The sequence below is a fragment of the Homalodisca vitripennis genome, chromosome 4 (genome assembly GCF_021130785.1).
Source record: "Homalodisca vitripennis isolate AUS2020 chromosome 4, UT_GWSS_2.1, whole genome shotgun sequence".
NCBI lineage: Eukaryota > Metazoa > Arthropoda > Insecta > Hemiptera > Cicadellidae > Homalodisca > Homalodisca vitripennis.
This window is the reverse complement of record NC_060210.1, coordinates 14,669,635-14,695,707: the sequence shown is the minus strand read 5'-3', so window position 1 is coordinate 14,695,707 and position 26,073 is coordinate 14,669,635. Positions and strand designations below refer to the sequence as shown.

The following is a 26,073-nucleotide window of genomic DNA, read 5'->3' as shown; positions in this document are numbered from 1 at the left end:
CAATTCAAAGCTTAATGTTTATTTGTTTATTGACATTCTTTTGTACATTATCATAGAGATAAGAACAAGGGTCATAGAAATACACCTTAAAATTCAGTGGTTAGTCATTGTCAGTCCATTGATAAAATTCATCAAGTTGGTAGAAAGGATGTTCTTGTAGCCATCATTTCAGGAGTTGTCCAAACTGCAGCCTGCTGGTCTTCTTCAGGGCCTCTGGAAGGGCATTCCATAACTTGGCTCCAGCGTAGGTCGGTTTCCTTTCTGTGGCTGTCAGTCTGTGTACAGGGAGTTGGTTGCTAGAGGCATATCTGGTGTTGTAGCTGTGAATTTGGGCACCGGTTCTTGCTGCTTCGGGTGACGTGGAGAAAAGAGACTGCTTCCAGAATGTAAAGATTCACTACAGTGAGTATTTTCAACTCTGCAAAGGCTTGAGACAGGATTCTTTAGGCTGGAGACCCTTTAGAACCCTAATTGCTCTTTTTTAGTGGACAAGGAGCCGCTGCAAGTTGCTTGTTGTAGTGCCCCCCCATGCCGCAATCCCGTACCGGAGGTTAGATTCATAAAGGGCGTAGTAAGCTATATTTGCTGTTGCTGTGTCACTAATATTTTTTATTCTGCGTATTACATACAGTGCTGTGCTGAGCTTCTTGCAAAGGGAATCTACGTGGTCATTCCAAGCAAGACGGTAATCAATTAATATACCCAGGTACTTTGAAGTAGTAGTTTCCTCCAGATTTGGTAGCCTCCCTATTGTTTCTTTGTGTCTTCCTAGGACCAGCTGCTTCGTTTTATTCTCATTTATAACAAGATCATTTCCTTGGCTGTATTGTATTTCCATGTTTAGTGCAGTGTATGCTGCTATTTCAAGTTGTTCAGGTTCTTTTTGACCAAGGAGGAGGACCGTATCGTCAGCATACATCAGTGTATGGCTATAGTCTTGCTTGTAGCTAGGGAAGTCATTTGTGTATAAAATAAACAAAATAAGCCCTAGTACAGATCCTTGTGGTACACCGCGATTAATGATCTGTGGAAGTGATTTTATCTGTTGTGTTAATCCGTTGCTGGTGTGGTTTATTTCGACAATTTGTCTTCGTTCTGTTAGGTAGCTTTTTATACAGTTGTATGATTGTCCTTTCACTCCAAGATTTGTCAGTTTGTTTAAAAGATGTGTATGGCTAAGGCAGTCGAAGGTCTTAGAGTAGTCGAGCATGATAGTAGTAACTGTGTTGCCTTCTTCCAGTTGATCTGTTAGGAATTCGATAAGGCTAATAAGTGCTGTTGTTGTTGATCTTCCAGTCTGAAAACCGTGTTTTTGTGATGTGAGCAGTTGGTTGATTGACAAGTGTTGTAGGAATCTGCTCAAAAATAATTTTTCCATAACTTTAGAAAAAGTTGGTATAAGTGATATCGGCTGATAGTTAGCAAGTGTTTCCTTGATGTTGTTGGTGTTTCCTTGTTTGAGCTTTGGATAAACTTTAGATATTTTTAAAGCAGATGGAAATGTTCCAGAAGTGAAAGATTTGTTAATGACATTTACTAGAGGACCAACTATTTCTTCTTTACATATTTTCAACAGTTTTGTAGAGACACTGTCATATCCAGCTGAGGTTTTGGTTTTCAATGATCGGATTAGTTTGTCTACCTCTTCTAGGGATGTCAGTTGTAGTATTAAATTTGGAATATCTGGATATGCGTCTGATAGTATTCTTTGAACACTGTCTTGGTTTTGATGTATTGTGTATTGGCTATGTTTATGAAAAAATTGTTAAAATGTTCTGCAATTTTGACTGGGTCACTTATCAGTTCTCCCTGTATGTCTAATGCTAAGGGCAGGGGCTTATCCTCTTTTGACTTCCTCTCTTGAATTTATGATTTGCCATATTGCCTTTGATTTGTTATCTGCCACTGTTATCACATCAATGCTTTCTTGTCATCTCAGATGTTTCAGCCTAAGGTCATATTCTTTTTTTAATTGAGCTGCATTATTTTTGTCAATCTCACTTCCATTATATTGTGTAAGTCTTGAGCTTCAATGTTATGTCTCCTCAACTGCGTTGCTATGGGGTCAGTCAGGATTTGCTTATTTCGTTTTGTTTTTATTCTCATTTTTGTTATAGGGCATGTCATGTCTATTGCGTTAGAAAGAATACTGCTAAAACTGTTGTAAGACTCCTCTGCATTCGTTGAGCTGTAGACTGCTGTCCAGTTTTGCTGGTGAAGGAGAGCTTTTAACTTAAGCAAATTTCTTGTACTCATGTTTCTGCGCTCAGCCGATGGTGGTGGGGGTGAGTGGTTATCCAAGTTGATGGTACAGAGCTGTCCTGTGTGGTCTGAGATTGCTGTGTTTAAAACCTTAACATGCAGCTTTTCTAGCTGCAGGTTAGTGCATACACAGTCTATGGATGTTCTGGATGCTGGTGTGATTCTATTGTATGGGAGGTCCAGTCTCTGGATGTTGGTAACTAGTCAAGATTTCTGTCATGTCATGTCGGATGTAGTCATTCTTTTTTGCCTTGCTGTCAATATTAATGTCACCCATGATTAATACTGGCTTGTTAGTTGGTAAGCGTTCTAACGCGTCAGATACAACATCCAGACCCGCCTCCAAGTTTCCTTTAGTCCTGTAAACCCCAACTAGGTAGAGACTGGACTTGCCAAGTTCAATCTTAGCAATTACTACTTCACATATCATTTCCATACTGTATTCGTAAGTGTCAATTGTTTCAATTTGAGATTTTAAAGTGTCATTTGTGAATATAGCAACTCCTCCCTTCTGATGGTGTTTTCTGCAGTATTCTGCTATCAGTGAGTATCCTATTAGTCTTGTGTTTGACAATGTGTCTTTTGTCAGTCCATGTTCCGTCACGATCAATAGGTAAGGTTTTAAAATGTTGAGGAGGGTGTTCGTTCGATTTTGTTCGCAATTTTGTCTGTGTTTTGATGTAGGATAGTAAGGGATTTACGTTTCACCTTCTCTGGCACAGGGCTGTGTTGTATTGAACCGTTTAGGAATTGATGGGGTTGTAGTGTGGTTTGGTTCAGTCATAGGTATGGTCAAGGTTTTGCTTTGTCTTTGATTAGTTAAAGTTTTAATAATGACCTCTATGTGATATACTTTTGTTTTAATTTCAGACATGCCCAATAGGAGAGCAATGTGATTACTCTCGATTACTGGGGTAACTTCCTATGGGGGAGAAGTCTGTGAGTCAGAGTCTTTAAAAGTTATAGTCGTTTGGCACTTCATGACTTTTAACTTTCTTTTGCAGTCCTGAGATAGTTTTCTCGAGTTCTCCTATTCTTATTGCATAGTCATCTACAAGTTGACCTAATTTTAGGTCATTCTCCTCATAGATACTCTGAGCTTCTAGTCGTAGGTGCCTCTCTTTATTATGTTGGGCTTGAAGATCTGCATTTAATTGTAATAAATGTTCTATTTTACTCATGTGTTTACTTTTTTCAGCTTCCATTTCTTCCAATTTCCCCTCCATACTAATCAGTTGGTTTTTTAGCTTCGATGCCTCTATCTTCAAATGCTCATTTTCTGCCACCAATGCTGATCCAATTTTGGCGGCCATTTGCAGTTCATCTTCTCGGCTGTTAGAGTTATCTAGAAAATTATTTTCAATAAGACTCTTTTCAAGTTCCTGAATTGTGTCTGAACTGTTAATTGTTGTGTTGTCAACTATTTCTTTGTTAGATAGGCATGATTGGTTTATTGCTCTACATTTTATGCACTACCAATGTTTCGTTTCATGGATACCAGTAGTTAGTTTTTTAAAGTTCTTTTCTGTAATGTTTTGGCAACCCGCATGGTACCATTGTTCACATAAGCCTGTGCATTTAATACCAGAGAACTTTACCCCAATATTACAGGTACCACAGGGATATTTAGGGGGCATTTTAGAGTTTAATTTGAAATCTAATTTTAAGTTATGATAGTAAGGAGTTGTATCGAAGAAAGGAAATTCACAGTCACATAAGTGGGATGCAGTCGGATGTGGAGCAGATGTCTGAGGTCAGTTATCAGCAGACGCACTGTCAGCGCTGCGGGTTAGTGCTCCTGCTGCCTGACGCACTTGCTCTAGCTGATTGTCTGCCACCTGTTGTTCAGCTGGTGAAGTGTTGCAAGTTGATGGCAGTGAGTTGGCTATGATTTCACACCAGCTTTGGTGATTTTCAATAATTAGTGCTTGAAAGAACATTTACTCATGTAATAGGAATATATATTAATTTTAGTCCCTTTACTATGAGTCATGAAAAGTTTTGTGTTGTAGTAAAATATATTTGATTCAATATATTAAATCTTGATTCCTTTCTTAAATAGGTCAAAAGATCTACTAGACTTATTTGATTCTAAGTTCTTCAAATAAATAAATATTCTTGTAGTTTTGATAATGGAATGGAATGGACTTAAAGTAACTCAGGTACGTTTCTGCATAAGTGAGTAAATATCTGTTGTAAAAATACACACTTCAGAACACTTAACCTGGGAGTCCATTTCACTTTGACTGTAGTCAGTCAGCTATATTTGTTGTATCTGTTATATTGTGTAAGTCTTGAGCTTCAATGTAATGTCTCCTCAACTGCGTTGCTATGGGGTCAGTCAGAATTTGCTTATTTCTCATTGCTAAGTACTAAAAAAAATCTTCTGTTGCAAAAAAGTGTTACTATAAATATGTACTAGCATTTACCCGTGCCTTCGCGCACAATTCCTATGTTTCTAACTATACAATTATTGACAAAGCATTCAAGATTAGACCTCTATTGAAATCTGTATGTCAGTCATTCACTAAGTACAGTTTATTTTACAATAAAATAGCTGTTGGTGTAGTAGTTTTGAAGTATTTGGAATGAAACAGAATAGAACAATTTATTAAAGCCAAACTTACGGGATGTCAATGAAAAAAACTCTTCTGTTGCAAAAAAGTGTTACACTACCTTTTTGTTTTGGGCTTTGTCGTTTCAAATAGAATTTGAAAAAGAAAAAACTATATAGGCTGATATGCTATTTACCACTGTTCTATTTATAGTGACTTTCTATAGCTTAAAAATAGCTGAACTTTAAAAATAAATGTATTTAACTCCTAAGTCCTGCTATTTATATGTGATTTGTTATGCACAATTTATTTGAAGTGTAAAATTTGACAACATATATAGAGTAATGTCCTTCAAATAATGCTATCTGCTATATGGACAAATTAAATTGACTTATATTAACTATAAGAAGCATCGTTTTATTGATGACTTCTTTCAGCACAAACAATAACAATCCCATGGAAGCAGTATTTGGAATATTACTTCTGCTCATCATATTTGTCTGCTGTCCTTTGATGTGTTACCGCCTCTGTTGCCGTAGAACGACCAGTCGAGGATTTGTCTACAGTCAAGCAGGTAGGTAAACTGGTCCTTTTTCATTAGATTACTAAAACTTAAATGATATATTAATGTTTTGTTTAATCCTTTGACGCGGTTTGATGTTATGTAGACGTGAGGTGACAACCCATCTATTTTGGTTCTATTTTGTGGCCAATTCTTAAATTTTTCCGACTAAGTATTATTTATATGAGAATGTTGTTCGCAGACTATTGTTTTTTATTCTGTTGTTTTATTTCGCTAAATATCGTCAATATTCAACAGGCTGATTGCAGTTGTGGTAGTGTGAGTAAACAAAGCGGTGAAATTTTCCTACCGGAATGTATTTGTGGATTACTTACGTTAGTAAAACTAATTTTCCTTTATAGAAGTATTATTTGATATTGTGATGTATGTATGATAAGTTGCAAAAATGACAACTCAGGATATGAAAAACGACCAATGTTTAGACAGTGTTTCTTTGTTGTCTCACAGTAATTAATACATTTAAGCACACAAAGTTAATTAAATAGCAAAATTATTATATTAGATTTATTATGAGTTTCGTTATGATTATTTGAGTGCAAAAAATCATGAAGACCTGAGAGCTAAGATACTGAGGCTTTATGAAATCTTCGTAGAATTAAAACCCAATGTAGCGATCACAACTAAAACAACCGTGTCAAAGGGTGAACATAATGCTTATTTATTTATTTATAATTTTATGGCCTACATTGGACCACTTTAGTCACTTTATATTTTCTAGTCTTTCTTCTTTTATCCACCCAATATTTCTTCATCCTTTCCGAGCGTAATTTCCTTTCCTCCTCCGGAACCACTCTTCCTATTCGTTGTTTGTTTCTTTTCAGCTGTAGTGTAGAGTATTTGTCATTCAATATCTTCAATGTGTTTGTCTTGTGTTTTAAATCCTCTACTGTAATTTGTAACTCTCTCATATCTTCTTTTAATTCTGTGATCCATTTAATGTCACTTTTACTATACCACAGTTTTTCTACTATTTTCCTGCTAATTCTATTTTCAGGTGTTCTTAACAAATGCCCCAGGAATGATATTCGTTTCTTTTTAATTATACTTGTAATGGGTTCTATATTTTTGTAGACTGTTTCATTGGAAGCTAGTCTCCAAACTCCGTCTACTTGATAGTTTTTGTTTAAGCAAGTTCTGACTATTCTTCTCTCCATCTTAAGAACCTTATCTATTGCAATAGTATTTGTTGTTTTAGATATTGTTTCACTTGCATATGTAATTTGTGGCAGAGCAACTGTTTTGTAGTGTCTTAATTTTGTATTTATTGAAAGACATTTTTTATTATACGTATTCTTAGTAGCATGTTTAATCTTAGTTAGTTTGTCTATTTTACTTTGCCAAGATGGTTTTTCATTCAGGTTATAAGTGATTACTTCTCCTAAGTATTTAAATTTCTGCACAATTTTTATATTGTGGTTGTCCAACCTTATTTTATTTGCAAGTGGAGGCTGCGTTAATAAAACTTCTGTTTTTTCAAACGATATCTTTAAACCAATTTTCTGAGCTATATCTTGTAAAGATTTAATTTGCTGTTTTGTTTCCTGAATGTCATTGGCCAAAAGAGCTAAGTCATCAGCAAACCCCAGACAGTTCAGATTAATGTTGTCCCTTTGATATCCAATCTTTATGTTTTTTTGGTTATTTCTTTCCCATTCCCTCATGACGTACTCTAATGCACAGTTAAAAAGAAGCGGTGATAATCCATCACCTTGTCTTAAGCCAGTCTTTATCTGAAATGGTTCTGAAAGTTCTCCTCTAAACTTTATTTTAGAGCTTATTTAATGCTTATATAATGCTTATTTAATATACATATTTTAAGTTTTTTTTGTCTTTGATGCATTCCAAAGGCAAGTCATTCAACAAAAGTATAACTTTTTTTTAACACTGCTCAAATAGATTTTGATTAGCCTACCATGATTTGGTTTCTATAGATTTAAAAATCTGATGAATAATGTCTTGTGGCAATTCTTTGTAAACCAGTGTGCGTAAAAAAATGTTTATTTTTTAAATTTTCTTCCTTTGATTCTTTGACTTATAGTAGGGTAACTTGTCTTCATTCATCGATTCAGAACTTTTTATGTCTTATGATAACATATCTTGAAGGACTTATTCCTTCATTATCAGACCTTGCAAAGAGATGGAAGTGAAAAAGAATTTGGATTCTTGGCAAGTGCGTAAACAACCCTGCTGTAGAGAATGTAATTCACTGACTATTAATCGTCCGTTATGTCCCTGTTAATATAATCACTTAATAAAAAACGCTTATTTTCTATCCACTTAGGGAAATGTTTGTAATGAAAATAATGAAACTAACTGTATATTTTCTGTGGCCTCGACCACACTTAATTTATTTTGGAATATTCTTGGGTTTGTTCAGTAGACATAGGATGTCGTACTAGCCAAGGTTATTTTGGTGTTAATAATATATATAAAACTCTCTTGGTTGACTGAATAAAACAATGTACTTTATTTAATGAAACATTTTAAATTACTTTACAATTTAATACAAACTTAGAATTTATAGAAATTTAGAACAGGAGAGGGAGAGAGAGAGAAAGAGAGCGATCACGTGAGGGTCTTCGGGTCAATCAATCCCCCGAAGTGGTTTCGTCCAAGACATTATCTTAGCAGATTCAGCAAATTCCTGTGTGTTTACAGCGACTTAACTGCGCATCTGCTGTACACATGGAAAATTTTCAGGCTTACTGATAACAGATCTGGACTTATACTTATATGCTATATTAAATTATTTGTCTTCTCCTCCAGCATTACTTAAACTAATACAACTGACTGCATTATATTCATTGTACATTTTTACAACTATGCCATCAAATGTTATGCTGAATAAAAATAAAACATATTACTGATAATGTAATATTTTAAATTGGCTGATTGAGACCGTATAAGATGTTACTGGTCTAGCCTTACAACTATATGCTGAGGATCATCACAATTCTGCAGTAAAACTAAGTAATTTTAAAATGTTTCTCATTGCAGGCACAACCACATCCATGTCTGTGAGTCTACCACCAGGATCGCAACAGCAAGTGCCATACCCCACAGTTGTTCCATACCCCCAGCAAACCCCCTACCCTCCTCAATATGCGACCAACCCCTACTTTGGAGTTCCTCCACCAGGTGAGCCAATATCACTCATTTCAGTCCTAGTTCTGTTTGTATTTTATATTTATATTTCAGTAGATTTTGGTGATAAAATTACTGTATTTAAAAAAAAAAAACATACATACAGGCACTTTTTTTATTTTTTGAGCATTTTTGTATTTCCTTGGTATCTACTTTTTTGTACCCACTTGTGCACTATTTAATCCGATGTAAGGAAAGAAATACCATGACAATACCATGATACTTAGTGGAAATGAAAAATTGACCAAAGAATGACCATCTTTTCCGTGTGTAAAAATGTCAATGAAACACCCATATGATGTTTTTTTATGTGTTCCTGTTAAGATTTTCAGTACTCCTTTTGCACAAAATTTATGGGAACCTAATTTTTGCACAACAATTTTGTGTAACAAACTCCTTGAAATTTGAAGAAAACTAAGTGAGAGTTCTGTTATTGTGAATTGGTGGTCTTCTTTAATCATCTCATCTACTTTAGATACAATTCCATTGGTTATAATCCTTGTCCATCCACTTCGTTTGTCATCATGAACTTTAGTTTGGCCATTTTTAAAGCTTTTGAACGCACTCTGTCTTCAGTAATCACATCGTTCCCGTACAGATAAAAAAAGTTGGTGATAAATCTCCATAAAAAATTGGTTTATTGTGCTTAGCTAACAAAAACCATATTACTAACCGCACTTTAGAATTCGTGGATTTTCAATTGTGTCACACATTTTGAACTGCTATTGTAAAACAACAAGGAGCGACTGTAACCTCTTACTAGCACGGCTGGGTAGCCACTGAACAGAGAAATGCCCTGACATCAAAATGGTCGTGATAGTCCCTCCCCTAGCAGCTACAGAGCGAAAAGTAATCTACTTTCTGTATAGCCTATATTTCATGTGCATTTGTTACTAATGATTTATTTAAATGAATCTTATTATTTTCTTATTAGTTTGGATTAACCTTTATGACCTGAGGTCTTTACTAGCCTGTTGAACTACAATACTGTATATATTTTTGTATATCATCCTTTAATCTACTACCTGACCTATGCTCTCCTGACTCCTTGTAGCTCATCCTATGATAGGACAGAAAACTGATGGTCTTATCTACATTTAAATTAAAAAAAATGTTTAAAGTTCTTTTTACTATTACTGTGAATATTTGAGTTTGGCTCTAATTCACCTTCCTTAGTACAGCATCTGAAATCTGGTTATTACTATTACAATTTGACTGTTCTTGTTTGTTAGCTGATCTATTTTATTATTTTTAGTGGATAAAAAGCCACAGTGAATTATAAATTATAACTGAAAAAATAGAAAAAGCAAGTCACTGCATTCTATTAAGAGCAACGGAAACTATGCAACAGGCAAACAATCATAACTAACGAAACAATAGAGGAATTATTGTTTAATGGCATATCATATGCTGTTACAGAGTTACAGCTGATAACACAAGGCATGTTCCCACAAAACAGCATCACCAGTCAGAGAGTTAAATGAGCTTTGGTTTTCTAACAAACATAACAGATATAAAATTTATTTTTAGTGTTTTCTGGGTAAAAAAGTTTGCTTTCTAGAAATACACTCAAAATTATTTTTTAAATTTATACTTAAATGTTTTGTAGACACTTGAAACAACAATTTTAAAATAGGTTTTTTTAAAATTTGGCATACCTTTCAGAATTATTTTGGATAAACTTGTTAAGTGGTGAGTATGAAAAACTTGAAATTTTTTATTTAACCATGCAAGCAATTTTTTTGGTTATCTTGTAATAGAACAAATTCAAACATTTTTAGACTGTACGTGTTGTTTTAGCTTAAACGGTTCTTGATATCATTTAATTTCTCAAGAATAATTAAGGACTCTACACTGTGGAACTTGCTAGCTGTAATTGTTAATTAGCTATATTTTGCTAAGTGTAAGTAAAGAAGCCTCTCTCTCTAGCATATTGATTGGTAAACACAATTAATTAGTGTTTGTACACTTGTCCTTATGATAACAGCTAAACATATAAAACTACAACCTTGATTATACCTGTTTCTATAGCAATGCTTTGTTTAAACGTTAATGTAATAATAAAGACTGATTGTGATTCTTGAATTATAATTATAGGTTTTTGGCAATATTATCTGAGTGCCTCATTCCGGTGACAATTTCTCAAAGGGATTTCTAAGTTTTACAAACACTTGTTGAGTTTGCTCATAAATATTATCGATTTTCATATAAACCGACCACAAACACCAAGCACAGTGGATATTGTTATAACTCTAATAATGTGCATGGTTGGGATAGATGCAAGCTAGTGGGCGTGGCAACACCCCATATTGTATCATTGGTTCATGTATTTATTGGACAAACCGTGTATCTTGTTAATTCAGGGAATTGGTTTCTCTAAGTGACACTTGATATTTTGTGTTGATTGTTTTGTACACAAATATTTTCTCATTGACAGCTCTTTAGCATCTATATTTCCCCAGTTTTAATTAATTACATTGTTTAATATATTCTCTGACATTTATATATACAGTATTGTAGTGGGTCGGAAAACTGTTTCATTACAAAAAGATACAAAAATGTCTGTTGTGGTAAATAAACTCATATTGGCTCTAATATTTCCTCTATTTTGATTTATTTCTTTAAATTAATTAGAAAATTCCTCGTTTTAAAATCTTTTCCTCACCATCATGATCAGCAATAGTTTTCAACTTTATTTCTTAGTTTGCTTTGTATTTTAGCTGTTATTATCAAGTGATTATTGCAGAGGTGATGTGTCAGGCCAGATTGGTTATAGGCACACATGAGTAGCCATGACCTCAGTAATATCTGGTGTCATATTCCGTAATTAGAGCTTTCATGATTTCATGTTCATTAATATTTTTAAACACCAGATATGACAAACCTTGGATATTTATTGGATATGAAGTTGAGTTTTTTAAAATTATTCTAATTCATGCAAAGTGTTTAAATATACAATAGTTTGTGATTGTTTTAGAGAACATTTCACTTCTCTTAGATCCAGTTGCAGTTTATTTCTATCAGACCTAATGGTATTTTACTATCATAATACATCTTTACAGTACAAAAACTTAAGAGATAACTTCTTATATACACTTTGTGTAATATACAATTTAGTTTATGAAAATATTCATTGGATGTGTTAATTTAACCGTTTCAATTCCAAACAATTTTTCAAAAGTATCTGGCAAAAATCCCATTATTTTTCATAACGGCTCTGCCAAAAATCTCAGCACTAATATGCAGTTTTAAAGAGTTTTGTTAAAATATTTTTTCTTTCTTATTTTCCAACCAAATTTAATCTTTTTTTGTTTTATTATTTGACATGAGATATACCTGTACTCTACTATAATAAATGTAAAAAGTATACATACTTCAATATATTTTGGATACTAATAGAAATCACTTACCTAAATGTCTTTCTTTTGTTATTATGATTTAGTAGTTTTCTGTACAAGTAGATAAACATTTGTTAGTAAATTGTACTTGATAAAAAAATTGTATGCTTTTTCTTTACATGGAAACAAGATGTTCCATATAAATAACATTTTTATATTAAATAATAATAATTCCTCACCACACTTTACAAAAAAGCATTTTTTTTATCAAATAGCAAATTACATTAAATTCTGAAATTTCAGTGTTAAAATTATAGATCTTAACGGTTTTGTTGTTTTCAAAATTGTTTGTTTATAGGATTGATGAAATCTTTTGTAATCATTGAAGATCATCTTGATTGTGTTTAATCGTGGACATTTCTTCATTCGTGCATGAAATCAGTCATCCAGTTACACACATTGCTGTCACTAATTGTATTTGGAGTGGTACACATCACTTATCTGTCGATTTAAATTATTGAAACGTTCCTTACTGTCAGAAACTGAATCACCGAATATAATTCAAAATTGGCAAGCTGATTAATTGTTTTGGACGTTGTTTTAACTGACACTGTATAAACACGCTGTAACAATACTGTTAAATTTGTAAGATATATAAGAAATAGAGTGACTTTTCACCAGTTCTCCCACCTACCAGCGAACCAGGATGCTGAAAATCAGTATATATATATACAGGGTGCGGCAAAATAACCTCCCTATTTTAAAATGCTAATAAAAAACCACAGTTTTTTCCAAAAAAACAAATTTATTCATTTTAAACTTATTCTATGACATGGGAAGTTTTTTTCTACTTTCTTTTAAACAGAATATCAGATAAGTGTTGTGGCCGTGGTTATCAATACATTGTTGCAAGCGAATTCTGAAACTGTCGTGGACTCTCTCGAGCATGGCTTGAGGAATGCGCAGAACTTCCTCCCGTATAGCTTGCTTCAGATCTTGCAGGTTTTCTGGGGCGATGTTTGAACACCTCGGCCTTTAAGTAACCGAAAAAAAGTCACATGGGGTTAAATCGGGTGATCGCGCTGGCCACACAATGTCCCCTTCCCCGAGAAATCAACTGGCCAGGAAACATTTGCCTCAAAATGTTCATTGCTATTCGGGCAGTATGTGCTGTGGCACCGTCCTGCTGGAACCACACATTCTCGAAAGCCCTCTGTTGTAGGGCAGGTTCAAAAAATTCTGCTAGCATTTTGGCATACCTGTTTGAGTTCACAGTAACAACATTGCCATCCTCTTCAAAAAAATGAGGGCCAATGATTCCACATCGTGATAACGCGCACCAAACAGTCACACGTTCACTATGAAGAGGCCTGTCATGGATTTCCTTCGGGTTGTTTTCACTCCAATAGCGAAAATTCTGTTTATTCACACTTCCAGGACAGATGGAAATGCGCTTCGTCACTGAAAAAAACAACAGCGTCTGGTGGGAGACTATCCAAGATTATTTGACACGCTTCCATACGACTGTGCCAATCACGTTGAGAACAACTCTTGGACAACAACCATCTTGTAAAGGATGGAAATGAAGATCCATGTGTAGAATTCGACGAACACTACGGTCGGACATTCGAAGGGCGGCTGCATGTTTGCGAGCTGATCGTTGAGGAGACTGCAAAACTGATTGCCTAACCGCATTAATGTTTTCTGGTGTACGAGCACTACGAGGTCTTCCACCTCGTTTTTTCACAACAGAACCAGTTTCTCTGAAGTTTTTCACCCACAGCACAAAAGACTTGCGGTCCGGTACTGAATCACGAGGAGGAATTTGAAACCGCGTTTCGGAATTCGCGTTGAGCCATGATAAGTGATTCATTGTTACGAATGAACGCTTCGACCGCAAACGCTCTCTGTGCACTCGTCCACACCATGATGGCGACTGACGACTGGTGCCTACGGGCGGAGCGTCACTTAAACTTCCCCCTCTCCTGCGTCGATTGCGGCTATCCCCACCATTCTGAGTGCCTCCCTCTACTCACAATAAAGCAATGAAAATAGGGAGGTTATTTTGCCGCAACCCCTGTATATATATATATATATATATTTTTTTTTTTAATGGTCGGTCAACAAATGAGAATTTTTTTCAGTCTCTTTTTTGTCTTTCTGATACTGCATATTTAAACTCAAGATAGGTCAAAGATGGCTTAAACTATTTTAGACAAATTTGTAGAAATATCCACTTATTCCTTATCTTGACAATGTCAATTTATGTAGTTTTATTCAGAAACCATTATAAATATCTTACTATCTTTTTATCATTTGTACTGTACAAACTTAAACAATAAATCATTTTAAAGAGGGAGTTTCAAGGATGCAATACAAAACAAAAAAAAAGTTTCTATTTTTTTTTAAAGACTGACCCCCAAAATTAGATATAAGCAATGGAGGGCTGTATCAAAAATTTAGCTACTATCAAAAATATCCTATAGAGCTATAGGAGAATCCTTTTGGGAAATCAAAGTATTAACTTTATATGCTTTGTATATTTCCTATAGTGTTTATTAAAAATAAAACCAATAGAACTAGAGTAGTCCACAGTAATAAAACACTGTGGCACAATAATTTTAGAATGTAACAAGACTGGCTGACTCTCAAGATTTGACTGACCTTTAGACCTTTAGAAATTGTTTATTTATTCCATGAAAAATTTAGGTAGTAAATTAATTTATTGAAAAACTCGAGTTATTTAAAATCTACTCAGGTAATAATGATTGCGTATTATTGAATGATTTACCCAGATTTTCCGTATGGGGTGACACTGTGGGGTACTGGGGAGGCACTAAATTCTTGTAGCATACCAGCTAAAAAAAATTAGCAGTTCTAGTAATCGCTAATTTGGGACACAGAGAGACATGGAAACCAATACTCATAAAAAACTGCAACTGCTAAATTTGCCTTTGTGTTTTGCAAACAACACTTTTATGTCTCTCTAAATGTGCTCTCACAATGGGACATGACGTGTACGAGTATGAAACTAGAGGCAGGGACAACTACCATACTGGCAGACACAGGACAGTGGTTTATGAACACTTATCGCAGGGAGAACTTAATTTTGTCAACAGTTTTGCCTAATTCAATAAAAAAATGCTCTATTGTTCAAGGCGGTCAAAACTCGGCTGAAATGTTTTTTAGCATTTAGGCAATTTTTAGTGCTGACGAGTTTTTGGATTTTGGATAAACTTGTTAAGTGGTGAGTATGAAAAACTTGAAATTTTTTATTTAAACCATGCAAGCAATTTTTTTGGTTATCTTGTAATAGAACAAATTCAAACATTTTTAGACTGTACGTGTTGTTTTAGCTTAAACGGTTTCTTGATATCATTTAATTTCTCAAGAATAATTAAGGACTCTACACTGTGGAACTTGCTAGCTGTAATTGTTAATTAGCTATATTTTGCTAAGTGTAAGTAAAGAAGCCTCTCTCTCTAGCATATTGATTGGTAAACACAATTAATTAGTGTTTGTACACTTGTCCTTATGATAACACAGCTTAAACATATAAAACTACAACCTTGATTATTACCTGTTTTCTATAGCAATGCTTTGTTTAAACGTTAATGTAATAATAAAGACTGATTGTGATTCTTGAATTATAATTATAGGTTTTTGGCAATATTATCTGAGTGCCTCATTCCGGTGACAATTTCTCAAAGGGATTTCTAAGTTTTACAAACACTTGTTGAGTTTGCTCATAAATATTATCGATTTTCATATAAACCGACCACAAACACCAAGCACAGTGGATATTGTTATAACTCTAATAATGTGCATGGTTGGATAGATGCAAGCTAGTGGGCGTGGCAACACCCCATATTGTATCATTGGTTCATGTATTTATTGGACAAACCGTGTATCTTGTTAATTCAGGGAATTGGTTTCTCTAAGTGACACTTGATATTTTGTGTTGATTGTTTTGTACACAAATATTTTCTCATTGACAGCTCTTTAGCATCTATATTTCCCCAGTTTTAATTAATTACATTGTTTAATATATTCTCTGACATTTATATATACAGTATTGTAGTGGGTCGGAAAACTGTTTCATTACAAAAAGATACAAAAATGTCTGTTGTGGTAAATAAACTCATATTGGCTCTAATATTTCCTCTATTTTGATTTATTTCTTTAAATTAATTAGAAAATTCCTCGTTTTAAAATCTTTTCCTCACCATCATGATCAGCAATAGTTTTCAACTTTATTTCTTAGTTTGCTTTGTATTTTAGCTGTTATTATCAAGTGATTATTGCAGAGGTGATGTGTCAGGCCAGATTGGTTATAGGCACACATGAGTAGCCATGACCTCAGTAATATCTGGTGTCATATTCCGTAATTAGAGCTTTCATGATTTCATGTTCATTAATATTTTTAAACACCAGATATGACAAACCTTGGATATTTATTGGATATGAAGTTGAGTTTTTTAAAATTATTCTAATTCATGCAAAGTGTTTAAATATACAATAGTTTGTGATTGTTTTAGAGAACATTTCACTTCTCTTAGATCCAGTTGCAGTTTATTTCTATCAGACCTAATGGTATTTTACTATCATAATACATCTTTACAGTACAAAAACTTAAGAGATAACTTCTTATATACACTTTGTGTAATATACAATTTAGTTTATGAAAATATTCATTGGATGTGTTAATTTAACCGTTTCAATTCCAAACAATTTTTCAAAAGTATCTGGCAAAAATCCCATTATTTTTCATAACGGCTCTGCCAAAAATCTCAGCACTAATATGCAGTTTTAAAGAGTTTTGTTAAAATATTTTTTCTTTCTTATTTTCCAACCAAATTTAATCTTTTTTTGTTTTATTATTTGACATGAGATATACCTGTACTCTACTATAATAAATGTAAAAAGTATACATACTTCAATATATTTTGGATACTAATAGAAATCACTTACCTAAATGTCTTTCTTTTGTTATTATGATTTAGTAGTTTTCTGTACAAGTAGATAAACATTTGTTAGTAAATTGTACTTGATAAAAAAATTGTATGCTTTTTCTTTACATGGAAACAAGATGTTCCATATAAATAACATTTTTATATTAAATAATAATAATTCCTCACCACACTTTACAAAAAAGCATTTTTTTTATCAAATAGCAAATTACATTAAATTCTGAAATTTCAGTGTTAAAATTATAGATCTTAACGGTTTTGTTGTTTTCAAAATTGTTTGTTTATAGGATTGATGAAATCTTTTGTAATCATTGAAGATCATCTTGATTGTGTTTAATCGTGGACATTTCTTCATTCGTGCATGAAATCAGTCATCCAGTTACACACATTGCTGTCACTAATTGTATTTGGAGTGGTACACATCACTTATCTGTCGATTTAATTATTGAAACGTTCCTTACTGTCAGAAACTGAATCACCGAATATAATTCAAAATTGGCAAGCTGATTAATTGTTTTGGACGTGTTTAACTGACACTGTATAAACACGCTGTAACAATACTGTTAAATTTGTAAGATATATAAGAAATAGAGTGACTTTTCACCAGTTCTCCCACCTACCAGCGAACCAGGATGCTGAAAATCAGTATATATATATACAGGGTGCGGCAAAATAACCTCCCTATTTTAAATGCTAATAAAAACCACAGTTTTTTCCAAAAAACAAATTTATTCATTTTAACTTATTCTATGACATGGGAAGTTTTTTCTACTTTCTTTTAAACAGAATATCAGATAAGTGGTGGCCGTGGTTATCAATACATTGTTGCAAGCGAATTCTGAAACTGTCGTGGACTCTCTCGAGCATGGCTTGAGGAATGCGCAGAACTTCCTCCCGTATAGCTTGCTTCAGATCTTGCAGGTTTCTGGGGCGATGTTTGAACACCTCGGCCTTTAAGTAACCGAAAAAAGTCACATGGGGTTAAATCGGGTGATCGCGCTGGCCACACAATGTCCCCTCCCCGAGAAATCAACTGGCCAGGAAACATTTGCCTCAAAATGTTCATTGCTATTCGGGCAGTATGTGCTGTGGCACCGTCCTGCTGGAACCACACATTCTCGAAAGCCCTCTGTTGTAGGGCAGGTTCAAAAAATTCTGCTAGCATTTTGGCATACCTGTTTGAGTTCACAGTAACAACATTGCCATCCTCTTCAAAAAAATGAGGGCCAATGATTCCACATCGTGATAACGCGCACCAAACAGTCACACGTTCACTATGAAGAGGCCTGTCATGGATTTCCTTCGGGTTGTTTTCACTCCAATAGCGAAAATTCTGTTTATTCACACTTCCAGACAGATGGAAATGCGCTTCGTCACTGAAAAAAACAACAGCGTCTGGTGGGAGACTATCCAAGATTATTTGACACGCTTCCATACGACTGTGCCAATCACGTTGAGACAACTCTTGGACAACAACCATCTTGTAAGGATGGAAATGAAGATCCATGTGTAGAATTCGACGAACACTACGGTCGGACATTCGAAGGGCGGCTGCATGTTTGCGAGCTGATCGTTGAGGAGACTGCAAAACTGATTGCCTAACCGCATTAATGTTTTCTGGTGTACGAGCACTACGAGGTCTTCCACCTCGTTTTTTCACAACAGAACCAGTTTCTCTGAAGTTTTTCACCCACAGCACAAAAGACTTGCGGTCCGGTACTGAATCACGAGGAGGAATTTGAAACCGCGTTCGGAATTCGCGTTGAGCCATGATAAGTGATTCATTGTTACGAATGAACGCTTCGACCGCAAACGCTCTCTGTGCACTCGTCCACACCATGATGGCGACTGACGACTGGTGCCTACGGGCGGAGCGTCACTTAAACTTCCCCCTCTCCTGCGTCGATTGCGGCTATCCCCACCATTCTGAGTGCCTCCCTCTACTCACAATAAAGCAATGAAAATAGGGAGGTTATTTTGCCGCACCCTGTATATATATATATATATATTTTTTTTTTAATGGTCGGTCAACAAATGAGAATTTTTTCAGTCTCTTTTTTGTCTTTCTGATACTGCATATTTAAACTCAAGATAGGTCAAAGATGGCTTAAACTATTTTAGACAAATTTGTAGAAATATCCACTTATTCCTTATCTTGACAATGTCAATTTATGTAGTTTTATTCAGAAACCATTATAAATATCTTACTATCTTTTTATCATTTGTACTGTACAAACTTAAACAATAAATCATTTTAAAGAGGGAGTTTCAAGGATGCAATACAAAACAAAAAAAAGTTTCTATTTTTTTTAAAGACTGACCCCCGAAATTAGATATAAGCAATGGAGGGCTGTATCAAAAATTTAGCTACTATCAAAAATATCCTATAGAGCTATAGAGAATCCTTTTGGGAAATCAAAGTATTAACTTTATATGCTTTGTATATTTCCTATAGTGTTATTAAAAATAAAACCAATAGAACTAGAGTAGTCCACAGTATAAAACACTGTGGCACAATAATTTTAGAATGTAACAAGACTGGCTGACTCTCAAGATTTGACTGACCTTTAGACCTTTAGAAATTGTTTATTTATTCCATGAAAAATTTAGGTAGTAAATTAATTTATTGAAACTCGAGTTATTTAAATCTACTCAGGTAATAATGATTGCGTATTATTGAATGATTTACCCAGATTTTCCGTATGGGGTGACACTGTGGGGTACTGGGGAGGCACTAAATTCTTGTAGCATACCAGCTAAAAAAAATAGCAGTTCTAGTAATCGCTAATTTGGGACACAGAGAGACATGGAAACCAATACTCATAAAAACTGCAACTGCTAAATTTGCCTTTGTGTTTTGCAAACAACACTTTTATGTCTCTCTAAATGTGCTCTCACAATGGGACATGACGTGTACGAGTATGAAACTAGAGGCAGGGACAACTACCATACTGGCAGACACAGGACAGTGGTTTATGAACACTTATCGCAGGGAGAACTTAATTTTGTCAACAGTTTGCCTAATTCAATAAAAAATGCTCTATTGTTCAAGGCGGTCAAAACTCGGCTGAAATGTTTTTTAGCATTTAGGCAATTTTTAGTGCTGACGAGTTTTTGGATTTTGGATAAACTTGTTAAGTGGTGAGTATGAAAAACTTGAAATTTTTTATTTAACCATGCAAGCAATTTTTTTGGTTATCTTGTAATAGAAACAAATTCAAACATTTTTTAGACTGTACGTGTTGTTTTAGCTTAAAACGGTTCTTGATATCATTTAATTTCTCAAGAATAATTAAGGACTCTACACTGTGGAACTTGCTAGCTGTAATTGTTAATTAGCTATATTTTGCTAAGTGTAAGTAAAGAAGCCTCTCTCTCTAGCATATTGATTGGTAAACACAATTAATTAGTGTTTGTACACTTGTCCTTATGATAACAGCTAAAACATATAAAACTACAACCTTGATTATACCTGTTTCTATAGCAATGCTTTGTTTAAACGTTAATGTAATAATAAAGACTGATTGTGATTCTTGAATTATAATTATAGGTTTTTGGCAATATTATCTGAGTGCCTCATTCCGGTGACAATTTCTCAAAGGGATTTCTAAGTTTTACAAACACTTGTTGAGTTTGCTCATAAATATTATCGATTTTCATATAAAACCGACCACAAACACCAAGCACAGTGGATATTGTTATAACTCTAATAATGTGCATGGTTGGGATAGATGCAAGCTAGTGGGCGTGGCAACACCCCCATATTGTATCATTGGTTCATGTATTTATTGGACAAACCGTGTATCTTGTTAATTCAGGGAATTGGTTTCTCTAAGTGACACTTGATATTTTGTGTCGATTGTTTTGTACACAAATATTTTCTCATTGACAGCTCTTTAGCATCTATATTTCCCCAGTTTTAATTAAATTACATTGTTTAATATATTCTCTGACATTTATATATACAGTATTGTAGTGGGTCGGAAAAACTGTTTCATTACAAAAAGATACAAAAATGTCTGTTGTGGTAAAATAAACTCATATTGGCTCTAATATTTCCTCTATTTTGATTTATTTCTTTAAATTAATTAGAAAATTCCTCGTTTTAAAATCTTTTCCTCACCATCATGATCAGCAATAGTTTTCAACTTTATTTCTTAGTTTGCTTTGTATTTTAGCTGTTATTATCAAGTGATTATTGCAGAGGTGATGTGTCAGGCCAGATTGGTTATAGGCACACATGAGTAGCCATGGACCTCAGTAATATCTGGTGTCATATTCCGTAATTAGAGCTTTCATGATTTCATGTTCATTTAATATTTTTAAACACCAGATATGACAAACCTTGGATATTTATTGGATATGAAGTTGAGTTTTTTAAAATTATTCTAATTCATGCAAAGTGTTTAAATATACAATAGTTTGTGATTGTTTTAGAGAACATTTCACTTCTCTTAGATCCAGTTGCAGTTTATTTCTATCAGACCTAATGGTATTTTTACTATCATAATACATCTTTACAGTACAAAAACTTAAGAGATAACTTCTTATATACACTTTGTGTAATATACAATTTAGTTTATGAAAATATTCATTGGATGTGTTAATTTAACCGTTTCAATTCCAAACAATTTTTCAAAAGTATCTGGCAAAAATCCCATTATTTTTTCATAACGGCTCTGCCAAAAATCTCAGCACTAATATGCAGTTTTAAAGAGTTTTGTTAAAATATTTTTTCTTTCTTATTTTCCAACCAAATTTAATCTTTTTTTGTTTTATTATTTGACATGAGATATACCTGTACTCTACTATAATAAATGTAAAAAGTATACATACTTCAATATATTTTGGATACTAATAGAAATCACTTACCTAAATGTCTTCTTTTGTTATTATGATTTAGTAGTTTTCTGTACAAGTAGATAAACATTTGTTAGTAAATTGTACTTGATAAAAAAATTGTATGCTTTTTCTTTACATGGAAACAAGATGTTCCATATAAATAACATTTTTATATTAAATAATAATAATTCCTCACCACACTTTACAAAAAAGCATTTTTTTTATCAAATAGCAAATTTACATTAAATTCTGAAAATTTCAGTGTTAAAATTATAGATCTTAACGGTTTTGTTGTTTTCAAAATTGTTTGTTTATAGGATTGATGAAATCTTTTTGTAATCATTGAAGATCATCTTGATTGTGTTTAATCGTGGACATTTCTTCATTCGTGCATGAAAATCAGTCATCCAGTTACACACATTGCTGTCACTAATTGTATTTGGAGTGGTACCACATCACTTATCTGTCGATTTAATTATTGAAACGTTCCTTACTGTCAGAAACTGAATCACCGAATATAATTCAAAATTGGCAAGCTGATTAATTGTTTTGGACGTGTTTAACTGACACTGTATAAACACGCTGTAACAATACTGTTAAATTTGTAAGATATATAAGAAATAGAGTGACTTTTCACCAGTTCTCCCACCTACCAGCGAACCAGGATGCTGAAAATCAGTATATATATATACAGGGTGCGGCAAAATAACCTCCCCTATTTTAAATGCTAATAAAAACCACAGTTTTTTCCAAAAAACAAATTTATTCATTTTAACTTATTCTATGACATGGGAAGTTTTTTCTACTTTCTTTTAAAACAGAATATCAGATAAGTGGTGGCCGTGGTTATCAATACATTGTTGCAAGCGAATTCTGAAACTGTCGTGGACTCTCTCGAGCATGGCTTGAGGAATGCGCAGAACTTCCTCCCGTATAGCTTGCTTCAGATCTTGCAGGTTTCTGGGGCGATGTTTGAACACCTCGGCCTTTAAGTAACCGAAAAAAGTCACATGGGGTTAAATCGGGTGATCGCGCTGGCCACACAATGTCCCTCCCGAGAAATCAACTGGCCAGGAAACATTTGCCTCAAAATGTTTCATTGCTATTGTCGGCAGTATGTGCTGTGGCACCGTCCTGCTGGAACCACACATTCTCGAAAGCCCACATATTTTAAATTTAACAAAAAAATTCTTACATAAATGTTTCTATAAGAACTCTTAAATATACAACAAAATTAAAAACTCAACTTTCTGTTATCATGCTTATTTCACCTCACATCTTAATTATGGTTTGTCAGTATGGGTTGTCTCTAGACATGCTGATAATGTCTTTATCCTGAAAAAGAAGGCTGTGAGAATTCTAGCAGGCATACCTCCACTTGCCCATTCCAATATCAGTTTCATTAATCTAAAAATGTTAACACTTTACAGCATCTATATTTAGGAGATAGCATGTTCAATAGAGTCAAAACCTTTTGTACGTGGAACGGAAAGTTAACAAGTTACCTGTACATCTCCAAGACATTACTTGGCCAAGTAAATTCAGAACAAATCTATGTTAGTGGCTTGAGCGGAGGGTATTCTATTCTTTAATAATATTTTTAGAGTACCAATAAGAAAATGTCCTATACTTAATATAATTAAAAGACTAAACTTCCAATTGCTGTTTTATTTAGTTTATTTATTGTGTATATTTTAAATTGTCCAACTCAAAAAAACCAAATTATTGATATAATTTTAATGTATTATATTTTTAAGTATTTAAGTATATTTCAATATTAAAATATTTGATTTAATATATTTATCATGATATGATTTTAATCTATATTTTAAGGATTTTAATGTAGTTTGGTCTTTAAAAATATATTACTAATGACCTGTCATAAAATTATGATGAAATGTGATGCTTAAAGAATATAAAACATTACATTATTTTCTGGAAATATCTTTTGGAAATTTGGAAAGTAAAATAAGTAAATAATATATGTTATATACTGACGTAATTATTATGTGTTGGCCTTTTTTGTATTTTGGATTAACTTTGGCACTCTGCTTGGTATTTGTAAGGCTCAATTTTTTAAGTATTGCAGGACTATTACCTCCTAAGGAAATCTTGAGTATCTGCTTGTTCTGAGGCAGTCATTTCATCTTTGTAAGTTAAATAAAATCACAGAGATACAAATGTAGTGAAGGATCAGATGATCCATTCATCCATACAAATGTAGTGAAGGATCAGATGATCCATTCATCCATCCTGTGAGTGGAAGTTCACTTGGATCGCAACTGCTCCAGGCAAGGTATGACTGGTTATCATTTTAAAAGTAATAGTGTACTCACGAAGTCTTGGATTGTTACAGCTTACGGGCCACCTGTGCAGGCAGGTGTTCAACAAGCGTCTGCGCCTACTGCGCCTCCCAACGTACAGAGCTAGAGTTTCCAATGCTATTATTGGTGGGCTTGTGCAGTCCAAGTGGTGCTGCAGTCCAAACTTGTGATCAGGCCTTGTATACCGCTATTGTCAATTTATTGTATTTACTGACGCCACGTCCATGTCATGTACTTATCTGTAAACGTGGTATATTTTGTACTAGTCTAAGTTACGTCAAACTACTGTTAAGTGTAAATGATTTTAGTTGATGTACTTCTATGAAGGGTGCCTGACTTTTGTAATGAAGTGCCTTTAAAATAAAAGTAAGACTATTGATTGAATTTTTATTAATCCTGTATCTGGCAGTTAAAATAACTATTTTGCTAGTGTCCACACCTTCATTCCATCCTACGTTGAATGTTTATTATTCAAGAAAGTATACATTATTATATATTTTGTTTTCCGTATTTGTACAGGAAAATTTATATGCAGCCGGATCAATTTTTTAATTTTAATTAATTTATTTGTTTTTCGTTATAATTGAAAAAAAGTAAAGCCTTATAAAAATATAAATAATTTTGTTAACTACATAAAAACTATACAAATGTCCTAAAAAGGCTTCTTATGCAAAACATCAAGAAAATTTTACTTCCCCACAAATTTTTACTTAATTCACAAATACAAGTTTAGAATACACAATGAATAATGCCAGTGCATCACTATGACGGCCAAAGTCCTCTCGAGATTACAAAGTTTGTTCACAAAATAAACACTTGTAATTCACTTATTCCTTGAAGATATCTGTCTATACCACTTGATGGGAAATTTCACAAGGAAAAATCTGATACTGACATAACTGTAATATAATATGAGAAACAAAATACTAGCAACTAGCGAAATTAGTCGTCTAATATAAAGAAATAACTCAAACAATTATTGTGTTGAAGGTCTTTCTTCACAACATATAACAATGAACAGATGTTTGAAGCAGATGACCTTGTTGAGAAATAAATTCTGAATGTAGTTATTTAGCTAAACTCATTCATAAACAAACTTTCCTAAGGCACAAAATGGGGGAAAATCATGTTTTTCGCATTCTCTCAAAGTGAGCGAGCAGACGTGGTAAATCAACATTTATATTACAACTTTATAATTTTGATACATATTTATTGCACATTATTATTCAATAAACTATGCATCAAATTAATCTGTCAAACATCCTGATTGATTTGTTATAATATTTGTCCTACTTAATTCTTATTTTCTATAGCGAAAATTTGATCAAAAAGATGACTCTAGAATCATCAATTAGTGACTAGTCCAACATTGGAGAAACATTTTTTAGGGACTAGTCACTAGTCGTCCAACAGAAGGAGGGTAACTGAAGTTAAGTTTTCCCTGCAATAAATAATTGCTTTCCTAATAAATTATGATTTAATTTGGCAGATTAATAAAGTAATAAACATTTTAATTATTCTAGATAGTAGAGTAAAATATTGCATGACCAAACTACATCCAAAGCGACATCTTGTATACACTCCAAGAAAGCAGATAGCTCTATGACACATGTTATCATCATGATTAGATAATGCATGACTCACACAAGATAAGAAAGTTCAGTCACTAGTGTTACTGCAAAACTTACATAAAGTGTTGTCTTCTTTCTTTTGTGTGGATTCTTTCATTTGGAAATTCACTTTTTAGGACCATTTACATTTTTTTTACTAAGCATCATGGTTTTACAAGGGGTAAAAACTTAACACACGAAAAAACTACTGAGAAAACTTTTCCAATTATAGTAGTGCATTTCTATGTATATTGTATTATTGTGGTGATCAAATTCTTTGTCTCATTCAAAATTTCCCTGTAAACCTTTACATGAGAATAAAATAAAATTGATGTCTAATATTACTACTTGAGCTTTGTTATACACTTGGACTGACAAACACCATATGTCAAGGACAGTCTCTGTACTGGCAATGTCAGATATTCAACAACAAAGAGATGTTTTG

At 33.6% G+C, this 26,073-nt stretch overlaps 1 protein-coding gene across 1 annotated transcript in view; it reads left to right on the top strand.

Moving 5' to 3' along the window:
• Positions 1-24,395, top strand: part of LOC124358963 — a 39,614-nt gene extending 15,219 nt beyond the window's left edge. Inside the window, exons 3-5 of the mRNA XM_046811251.1 lie at positions 5,255-5,391; positions 8,398-8,538; positions 24,051-24,395. Coding sequence (XP_046667207.1) covers positions 5,255-5,391; positions 8,398-8,538; positions 24,051-24,124 — 352 coding nt within the window. The 3' untranslated portion in view covers positions 24,125-24,395. The remainder of the gene's footprint in view (positions 1-5,254; positions 5,392-8,397; positions 8,539-24,050) is intronic.
• Positions 24,396-26,073: the final 1,678 nt, after the last annotated feature.